The sequence below is a fragment of the Myotis lucifugus genome, unplaced genomic scaffold (assembly GCF_000147115.1).
Source record: "Myotis lucifugus unplaced genomic scaffold, Myoluc2.0 scaffold_66, whole genome shotgun sequence".
In the NCBI taxonomy this organism is placed as follows: domain Eukaryota; kingdom Metazoa; phylum Chordata; class Mammalia; order Chiroptera; family Vespertilionidae; genus Myotis; species Myotis lucifugus.
The window spans coordinates 2,961,161-2,972,367 of NW_005871114.1; the positions used below are offsets into that span (position 1 = coordinate 2,961,161).

General features: G+C 42.4%; 1 protein-coding gene across 2 annotated transcripts in view; it reads right to left on the bottom strand.

Annotated features, from left to right (window-relative positions):
- Positions 1-3,744, bottom strand: part of ENTPD1 (ectonucleoside triphosphate diphosphohydrolase 1) — an 84,901-nt gene extending 81,157 nt beyond the window's left edge. For both annotated transcript variants that reach the window (XM_014456928.2, XM_014456926.2), the window contains exon 1: positions 3,505-3,744. Coding sequence is in view for 1 of the 2 variants with exons in the window: in XM_014456926.2 (XP_014312412.1) it covers positions 3,505-3,520 (16 nt within the window). In the remaining variant the exon portion in view is untranslated. The remainder of the gene's footprint in view (positions 1-3,504) is intronic.
- Between the last annotated feature and the right edge of the window lie 7,463 nt (positions 3,745-11,207).

An 11,207-nucleotide genomic window follows, 5' to 3' on the forward strand; every position in this document is an offset into this window, starting at 1 on the left:
AGGTAGGAGAACTTAATGCATTAGGACCCCAGGCTTTGCAGCCTAACAATATAGGTCTAAATTCCCCCTCTGCCTATTATTAGCTGTGTGACCTAGGCCCACATACTTCCCTTCACGCTGTGAGACGCAGAAACCTTATATTCATAGATATATTCTGAAGATTACATGAAACAATGCATAAAATAATTACAGTGCCTGGCATATAGTAAATACTAAATCAATGTCCGCTATTATTACTAGCACTTCATAAAGTCTGGATTCAATTAGAGTTGTTTGTATATGTGTCTGTCTCTCCCACTAGACTGTAAGCAGACTGTTTATATCCCACACATCTGGCACAGGGACTTACAAATGGTAGACACAATAATATTTGTCAAATTGGTTTGAAGGTATGCCAGGGAGAAGAAAGCGAGGGTGCTAGAAGCAATTGTAATGTACTTCATGATTTTACCCAGTGCCAACCTTTATAGTGTTTGTTTTCTTCTAATACAGTGGTTCTCAACCTTCCTAATGCCGCGACCCTTTAATACTGTTCCTCATGTTGTGGTGACCCCCAACCATAAAATTACTTTCGTTGCTACTTCATAACTGTAATTTTGCTACTGTTATGAATCGTAATGTAAATATCTGATATGCAGGATGTATTTTCATTGTTACAAATTGGACATAATTAAAGCATAGTGATTAATCACAAAAACAATATGTAATTATATATGTGTTTTCCGATGGTCTTAGGCGACCCCTGTGAAAGGGTCGTTTGACCCCCAAAGGGGTGGCGACCCACAGGTTGAGAACTGCTGTTCTAATACCAGAGTCCATTGTCTCAGACTGTGCTATAAAAGACTGAGGCTGGGGAGACATTATTTCTGGAACCATATGTTCTGTTCAGAGAGACTGAGGTTGTGCTATGAGGCATCTGAAATCTCCAGTTGTCCCCTGGCTGAGGGGTATTGGGGACTGCAGTTCAGCCAGAGCTAGACTGGCCAAACTGGGCACCCTGGCATGGGGCTGCATCAGCTTGGACTATCACCCACCTGGTAGGGATGCATTTTGTTTTTCAGTGTATTCACTTAGCAGCGGTTCTCAACCTGTGGGTCGCGACCCCTTTGGCGGTCGAACGACCCTTTCACAGGGGTCGCCTAAGACCATCCAGCATATCAGATATTTACATTACGATTCATAACAGTAGCAACATTACAGTTATGAAGTAGCAACGAAAATAATTTTATGGTTGGGTCACAACATGAGGAACTGTATTTAAAGGGCCAGAAGGTTGAGAACCACTGATTAGAGGGATGTCTTTACAGATTGCACAAGAACTGTATGTACCAGCGGGAGCTCTATAGCAAACTCAAAGGTCCCCTTTTAAACCAGCCTCCTGACTCTTGGATGAACATCAACTAAAAGAATACTAAGTTTATAAATATTTATTGAGTGCCCATTGTGTGCTAAAAATTGTTCCAGACCCTGAAGATCCAACGGTAAATTAAAAAATTATAGTTGGGGGACAGGGAAGGCAATTCAGAGGGCAGGATTGTAAACAAGTATGACAAACCACCGTAGGCATTAAGTGGTGAGGTGTTGTAGAAACATCCAAGAAAAAGCCAAGTCTAACAACCAAGACGAGGCCTGAAGGAGGGATTGCGACAGCTAACATTTATTGAGCATGTACTTATATGCATAAGGCCCTATTCTGAGAACCTTGTGTGAATCCCTCATTTAGTCCTTACAACAACTCTATTACGTAGATATTATATTATCTTCATTTTATAGATGAGGAAACTGAGGCACGCAGTCAGTAAATGATGGAGCTGGGGTTCAAACCCAGGCAGCATGGCTCCACGCTAAACGGGAAGAAGAGAGACAGACAGGCCTTAGAGGCCGAGATAAGCTCCTTGCAACAGTCTGGGAGGGAGGAACCAAGCAAGGTCTTTTGGGGAACTGAAAGCGGCTGGGGGTGGGGAAGAAGGCTTGCTCTGCAGCTTAGAAACCAGAGTCGGGGGATTTCTGGTCTAGTCTAGTTGGATGATTCCTATCACCTAACCCATCCTGGCCTCGGTCTCTCTTTTCTGTGAAAGGCAATATGACAGTAACTGGGCTCTACCACAGAGAAGGGCCATGAGTACCAAATGAGAAAAAAAAAATATGTGAACTTGACAGGAAAGCACACATTCCTCCCCAGCCTTGCAATTTCACAGTAGCATTGCCCCAGTAGCTTCAAGGATTTGCAAACCTGGAATCAAGTGTCCGGGCAGTAGCACAGCGAGAGCGGTGGGAGCAGAGCAACAGCATGGGAAATAGAAAGGCCCGCGGATGCTGTGTCCATTGCCTGCATCCACACTCACCACTTACTGTGAGATCCCAAGGCAAGCTCCTCTCCTACTACCTCAACTCCATCAGCCATAAAATGGGGATGGTAACGTACCACTCATTCCATACATTGATGTGAGTCATAAGTAACACATGTAACATGCTTAGCACAGCTCCCAGCACAGACTAAGTAAATGTTAACGGCTGTCGTTATTAACCTTATTAAGAAATCTGTTGCTCATTTCATTCCTCCGCATTCTATGTGATAAAAACGCGTGGAGTTATTAGAAACTAGAGATAATGAAGGAGGTTTGCAACCCTACACACTCACATGTCTGCAGAGATTCCTCCTGGCTCCCACGGACTGGCAAGCAGCTAGCTTTCCGTCCTGGCAGAAAATGCCCAAAAGAGGTAAAAGACAAGAGACCGCACACCATTTGTGCAAAGCCGGCTGCTCTTGTAGTTTTTCGACAAAATCTAAATATAGTCAGTCAAATACGCCTTGCTTTTTCAAGATAAAACTGTTCTTCTTCAGCCCTCCATCCCCTCTCTGCACGGCCTCCCCCCATACACACACACACACACACACACACACACACACACACACACACACACTCCCACACTCCTTCCAAGCTTTCAGTCTTTTGCAAAAAGCTTACTCCGGGGTCCTGTTGTGACAGCTTCTAGCCACATTAACTTCTCTAACTCCCTGCAGAGAAGCCTTTGCTAATTTCACAACAGGAAAGCACGCAGGAAATTAGAGAACAAAACAAATCTGCAACTGAGCCCAGCATCTTCAAGCAAATACGCTGAGGTCCCGACCGAAGCAAGATGCCTCTGGACTATAAATGAGGCAGCTGCCTCTTAAACTGCAAGGGGACGGAAGAAGTCATTTACCTCTTTAAAAAAAACCACCCAGATCTGAATACAAATGGATAATGAATATTCATGAGCCCCTTCAGCTGCCTCAAGAGCCACCCTTGACTGCAACCACCGGGCTCGCTTCTTAAAGTTTCCCAAAGTTCTTTCTCTGCCTCCTCTCAGAGGAGAGGGTGGGAAAGTTCATTTAGGGCTCTGTGCCTCTTGCTCTTTCAAGTACTTGCTTTTGGTCTGGGCTTTGGGTTTGTTTGTTTTTCTCCTCTTTTTTTTTTTTTTTGTCCTTAAGGATTCGGATCAAATCAATTTTGCTCTTACCCTTTACATCTTCCATAACTGGCAGCTTTTGTGTTCTTCCTCTTTGCTCTTTTTTTTTTTTTTCCGCCTCTGCTTGCTGTGGTCGGTCACAGTGAGAGAGGTACTCAAGGAACAGAGATATAACAGACCCTCCGGCTCGTGGGAGGGGCTAAACTTGCCGGCCCGTTTAGGAAGGAACCTCTAACTCTGTTTCATTGACTGGAAACAACAGATTGGCCTTGGCGGAGGAGTCCAGCTGCTCATTTCCGTAGTTACCAGAAGGCTTCCCAGGGTTGTAACTTTCTGTGTTCGTATTCAAATATTTCTCTCCCGCTCTTTCCTTCTCTCATTGTTACAGAAACCCATTCTCCCCCTTTGGAAAAAAAAAAATGTACCTTGACTGCAAGCAAAAATGCTCTTTACTTATTGTAATTTCGAAGCCAGATAACAAGAAACTTGTTACCTTGGTACCCACTGGGAAAACTGGGAGGCAAGGACAGTTCTTCCCGCCCCAGGAAGCTGATCACTCCTGGTCCCGGACGAGCAATCCTTTTACGAGGCTTATTAGACCCGAAGAGCAAAGGATCTTCCAAGCGACGCATCAGCCAGTGGCAGGAGAAGTGTTACTGGGCGGAAGGCCGGTGCGACGGCGCCGGAGGCTGCTCGCTGGGAACAGCTCTCTAGCTGTACTGACGCAAGTTGTACACCTTTTTCCAGACGACTTCCGCCTCTTAACGTCTTCTGAGCAGAAATTGCTACACTTGGGCTTTGTCAAGATGACCCAAATACAGATAAGAGGCTGGCCAAAAGGTCTAAAAACTGTGTATACGAAGTTATTTTGAAATCAGGACAAGAGCTAATCCTCTGAGAGGAAGGGAAGTCCTCAAGCCCCAAGGTTGCCTGGGCAGCTTCTCCCTCCAAGAGGCTGTCAGAAACCTTAGCATTTTAGGTTTGAAAGAAACTTCAGCCATCTAGTCTAACCAAGGTCAGCGACGTGGAAAAGTTAAGCCACACGTGTTCACAAAAATAAAGAGCAGGTAGGTGCTCCCAGCATCTAATACAGTTTCTCCCGAAGAGTAGGCTCTCATTAAATATTTGATGAGTGAGTGAATGAATGAACGAATAGCAGCAAAGCAGGAATGTAGATCTGGTTCCTGATTCCTAGTTCATGCTTCTTCTACATTGCTTCTCCAGCATGAGAACTTTTGTCTGAAGCCAATTATACCATAAGGTGTTTTCTTTACATAAGCCAGTAAACTTGTGACTATTGAAGATTGTATTTGACTCTATACAGAACATGCATTCTTAGCTGTACAGTCACCCGCCACTTAATGATGGAGATACGTTCTGAGAAATGCAAGGTTAGGCGATTACGTCCTTGTGCAAACAGAGTGCAGGCACACACGCCTAGATGGGCCTCTACACACCTAGGCTATATGGTATAGCCTACTGCTCCTCGGCACAAGCCTGTACAGCATGTTACTGTATTAAGCAACAAAGATTAAATCAAGCACAGGAGAAAATAATGCAATCAAGAGACACTAAGTACAAGATGCATGAGGCTGCTGTTGGTATAACACAACATACTGCTTTACAGCAAACTTTTTTATTCAAGTAGAAAGAGTACACTCTGAAATACCAACAAAAAAGTATAGTATAGTGAACACATAAGTCAGCATAGTTGCTTACTATCATTATCAAGTATTATGCACTGTACATAATTGCACATGCTGTGCTTGTATACTTGGCAGTGCAGTAGGTGTGTTTATGCAAGTATCACCGCAAACACTTAAGTAATGTATTGTGTTATGATGTTTCCATGGTTATGACATCATTAGGCGATAGGAATTTTTTTTTACCTTTGTATACTAGTTTGTGGTCTGTTATTAACCCAAAGCATTGTTATTTGGTGCATGACTGCACTTTCAATCATTTTTATTTTTTAATAAGGGCTGGGCTGATTTTTTAGTTTAGGCATCTCTGTTGTTACCTTGCACCACACCTGTCCTATTGTATATGCTCAATAAATGTTTGATGCCTTTATCTGGGCCTGTACAACAAGACTCTTTATCTTACTAAATGGTTCATAATTACAGGATTTTGCATTCATAATAACAACTAATTATAGTAATTGGAAAAAAAAAAGGAATGTCTCTTCCAAAGCCAATTAGACTCCATCTCTAATAAAGAACATTTCATATTTGTCCTATTGTGGTAAAATTGTTTTTTAGTAATATAATGGGGTATAAGGGAAAACCAGCAATTTTATAATGGGTTTATAACTGTCTTGGCATCATTGTTTTGGAGACAATCTTGAAAAAGAGCATGTCCACATCTTGTGAACTACAGACTGGAGAACAGACCGTCAAAGCTAGAAGGAGAAGAGAATGATCAAGGGGAAGATCCAGAGTGAGTGAGAGGTTAGGTGAAAGAAAGGCAGAGCACGTCAAGTCTGGGGCAACCGTTCTCTATGTCAAACAAAATTAAAATCCCACGGCTCCTCTCATGTTCTACTTGGACACTGCATCATTGATTAAAGGTTATTTTGACAATTGACTCAATGTCTTTCAATTTCATCATAGAGAAACTATCAAGTAAAGTGCTCAACTTCTGGTTAGGCCGGGGAGATAAAATCTCATAATAATTAGCACTTCATAAAAAGGAAAAAGTCATCAGAGTTGAATATATAGTAATGAAAGCATAGTTTTAGCCCCCAACTCATCTTATGTGACCCTTTTGACATTTAATGCTTTTATAGTAGCATGCTTTGTGCTACAATTTAATCACAGTGTCTGGTCTTCACACCCTCCTCAGCATCATGAAAACATGATAGTTAAGTAATATTACTTTTCATTTATCCAAGAATAATTACAAAAGAGATAGGGTTTTTGTGCATCTTTTTAAAGGCCCAAGACTTTATCTTAAAAGACAAATTTTAAATTTAAACAAAAAATTATAATCATTTGTAATAGGAAGTAAAATATAAAAACTGCACTCAGAGATAAAGGGGTGAAGATAGTCATCCTATTTTAATGATGAAATGGTCTTTGATAATTCTTAGAATGTTTAAAGTTTTGTTTTTTCTGTACCTTCATTCTTCTGACTCTGCTGCCTAGATGATCTTTCTAAAGTGCACACCTGATAATGTCATTCCCAGGCTTAAAAAATTCTAGTCTCCTTATCATCCCTAAAATAAAATTCAGATTCCTATCATGTAATATGTAAGGTCTCTCTCTGCCTCTCTAGCCTCATTTCCTGCCTTAGGTCCCTGCAGCCTAAAAACAAATTATAATTCCCAAACCATAGTCCTTTCATGACTCTGCATTTATACAAGTTTTTCTTCTGTTCAGAATGCTCTTTCCCCTCTTGTTCTTTTGGTCCTCCTACATATCCTTCATGAGTCAGGTTATCTAGTCCTCTGTGAAGCTCTGCCTGACCCCTCTTCAGTCCTTCCTCCCCCTCTCCACAAACATGGCACCGACCCACAGAAGAGATGCCAGTCATGTTACCATGATATGTTACAATTTCATTTATGCCTCAGACCATAAAACATAGTCACATTTGAATTCTCTATCCTCACAATCCAAGTACAATTCTTCTAGCAAATTCTTTGGTTTCTATCTTCAAAATATATGCAGAATATGACCTGTTCTCATTTCCTCCACTGCTCCCAAGCCACACCATCTCTCACCTGGTTTATTGTGATGCCCTTCTTCCAGACTCTGCTCTTAGCTCTGTTCAGTCCATCTCAACCCAGATCCCACAGTGACTCAACTAAAACAAAACAAAAGATCATATAATTTCTCTGCTCAAAACCCTCCAATGGCTTCCATTTCACTCCAAACAAAACTACAGTCCTTCCAACTGGCCTGTTCCCCTTCACTCTCAGACTTTCTTTCCTACTACTTTCCTCTCCTTGCTTCCTCTGTTCCAGCCTCAGAGTCTTTGTACCAGCTGTTCCTTCTGCCTGGAATGCTGTTCTCCCAAATATCCACACGGCTCATTTTATCATTCCCTCTATAGGTCTTATCTTTACCTTCTACCCCAACTCAAGATTGTGATCTCTAAATGCTATTTTCCACTAAAACAAACCAAGACTCTTTGGGGAAATGGCCGATTTCAAGTCGGGCACAGGAAGTATGAAAGATGAGACTAGAATATGTTGTCATGCCAGAAGCAAGGACACTGTCTAAAACCCCCAGGGTTGTGTCAAAAGGACTCAGAGACAACTAACCAAAATAGCAAAAATTTGAGCAGCAATTAGAAATAACAACTGAAATGGGTTGAAACACATCAGACAGGTTGACACCAAGTGTTCATCAAAATGCTATAAATAAACCATTGTTCACCTTTGAAACCAACTTATTATTCTGAAAACAAGTAAATAAAAGGGGGAAGTATCAACACCCAATATGCCTTTGCCGCACAAAATGTACCAGAAGACAACTAAATCATTGATGAAGGTAAGTTTCCTTAAAATATTTCAAATAATGAACGAATAAAATTAGTAGCATTAGGGTATCACCATTGTACAAACACCTAACCAAGTAATGAAGCTCAGTAATAATCAATGACTGCTAGTCTCTGCTCTGGTCCGTTCTGTGCCAGTCTGCTCTGGGCTGGCACTGCTCTGCTCATGAGAGATATCTTTGGCGGTTCAGCTCCACCTGGGAAAATTTGATTTTCAGTGGAAAGGGAAAGTGCGCTCCCAAAGCCAGAGGGGAGCTGACATATAGACAAAAGTGCCAGCCCCTGATCCCTGATTGGTCCAAATGGAGCGGCTCTGATTGGTCAGTGAAAAAGCTGATGGATATAGCCGTGCAGCTCTAATGGGGAAAGTCTCAGTCCTATTGGTTGAAATAGGATTCCAGGAACTCATTTATAAGGGCTGGATCAGATGATAGAAATGCAGTGCAGGCAGGCAGCTCAGTGCAGAGACAGGCTGTCCAGTGCAGGCTTCTGCCTGCAGTGCAGTTTGCATGAGAGGGCCATGTGAAGAAAAGGCTGCGAAGCTCTGTTTTGTTTTGTTTTTAAAATTGAGCCCACTTAGCCACCAAGAGTCCTTCTTAATAGGTATCTTCTTTCTCAGGGTCCACACTTTCAACAGACATCCTTGCTCATAGCTGGCACTCAACAGGTGTGAGTTCCTTTCCTCTTCACATGCACATATCCGGATATCTTACATTTATTTTTTCAGAAGTAACCCAGTGCACCTGAGGGAAATGAGCGGAAGTCCCTTCTTGACCACAGCACAAGACCTCTCCACCCCCTTCCCTAAATTTAAAGTGATCTTAGATATTCAACAGCAACTGTGGAACTGGAGCCATATTGAGAGAGGGGGGTGGGGAGTGAAGAATGACCTGGGGTCCCCCATGTCTTTGTCTTTCCAGGATAAGCCAGTGGCCTTGGTAGTCAGAGAGGAATGCCCTGAACTCCAAGGCAAGGGGAGCCCTTGAATGTTGCAGAATGGCCCCCTCTTCCACAAGGGAAATATGTGACCAAGCAGTGGCACCAGAAGAAAGCAGGCCTAGAGCATGTAACATGGCAACTTCAAGCAGAGCAGACACTTAATAAGGAGTTTGCAGGATTGAAATGAAGGTCCTAAACTACAGGTAAATGTCTAACCTGATCCCAGTACTTAGTGAAGTCTGTGTTGTGTAGGCATTACTTTAGTTTACATCACTATTTCACAATTTACACATAACCACTCTTACTTGAGCTACAACTACTGCCTCTTTCCCTGCATGAAATCTCTTACATTTTCTGTTGAAGCATTCTCTTTACCTTCATCCTACTACTCCACCCAAGTTCTCTGATTCCTCTAAAGGCCTCAAAGTCTGCAGAGATAATGAGTGAGATGCCACTTCTTTAAGAATGAGAAAATGTAATTCCACTTTAAGAGGCATGCCCCAAATCCATGAATTGCAGGTATGATAACTAATAACAGCAGTAATTCTTTAAGGTCAAAGATGTTCATTTCCAATAAACTAATCGCTATCTATAGAAGTCCAATCACTTTATAAAAGTTCCTAAACTTTAAAAAAAATTTTTATGTTAATCTTCACCTGAGGATAATTTTTCCATTGATTTTTCAGAAAGAGTGTAAGGGAGGAAGTAGGGGGGAGAGAAACATTGATGTGAGAGACACATCGATTGGTTGCCTCCCACATGTGCCCCAACCGGGATCAGGGATCAAATCTGCAGCCCAGGTACAGGCCCTCAACCAGGGTTAGAACCTGCAACCCTTTGGTACATGGGCTGATACTCTAACCACTGAGCTGCCGGCCAGGGCTTAAAATATTTTTTAATTTAAATAAAGACAGTAACAGATCAGTGGTTGTCAAAGATTCATTGGGATGGGGGAAGTGTGGACTAGGTGAAGCACAGAGGGTTTTTTAGGATGGTGACATTATTCAGTATGATACTGTAATGGTGAATGCATAACTGCATTTGTCAAATTTATAGAACTCTAGAGGACAAAGAATGAACTTTAATGTATACAAATTTTTTTAAAAATCATTCAGGGGGTTAAGGGATCCCAAAATGGAATGTAGATTTTGACAAAAGAATCCAACTGTATTACAAATGTTATGAAACAACCGCACTGAAGCTGGTAGGGGAAAAGTGATGACCTAAGGCGAGGTTTGTAAGACTAAAGGCAAAAGGAATTGTACAAAACCACATTCCTTTACTTGATAAAGTTGTTTCCCGTGGGAATAAAGGTTCGTAATTCTGAGAGCACAATACATGTATACTGGAATCGAACAATTAAGTAAAGGATGACATAGGAGTCAAGGTTGGAGCGAAAGGTTTCAGACAAGTAAGGGGAGGTGGCCAGAAAGATCCAGGTAGTGATGGATTAGAGCTGGAGGCATCATTATGAGCTCTAATTTAATATGCAGATTGATAAATAGAGCAATATTTATAGTTGTGTGTATACAAGGTTTAGGATATTTGTTTCCTTGCTCTAAGCCTTAAAAACAGTGAAACCCAAGCAGCAATGAGCATACATAGCCCCCAGAACTTTGTGTTCTAAAGTCACTCCCCAATAAAGGGAACCAGATTTCCCTGGAGAAATGGCTGATTCTAGGATTGGGACAGGAAATATACAAGGTGAGCCTGGAGCATCGTGTAGTGCCAGAAAATAAGGAAGTAATCAAAAAACACCGCAGCAATGAGGAGTATTAAGTTGACACAGGAGCCAACTGCACAAACTCCCAATAGCCCAAACTGGAACACTTCAAACGACAAAATAGTATTCACTTATAACCCAACATATAAAAGATATATACATGAATATATGCTGATATAAATTGTTGAACATATAAATACTAGAGGCCCGGTGCACAAAAATTTGTGCACTCGTGGGGAGTCCCTCAGCTCGGCCTGTGCCCTCTCGCAGTCTGGGACCCCTCGGGGGATGTCCACTTGCCAGCGGGGAGCAGGCCTAAGCTGCAGTCGGACATCCTTAGCGCTGCTGAGGAGGCGGGAGAGGCTCCCACCACCACTGCTGTACTGGCAGCCATCAGCCTGGCTTGTGGCTGAGCAGAGCTCCCCCCTGTGGGAGCGCACTGACCACCAGGGGGCAGCTCCTGCATTGAGCGTCTGCCCCCTGGTGGTCAGTGTGTGTCATAGTGACCAGTCATTCCCAGTCGTTCTGCTGTTAGGGTCAGTTTGCATATTACCCTTTTATTATATAGGATAGAGGCCTGGTGCATGGGTGG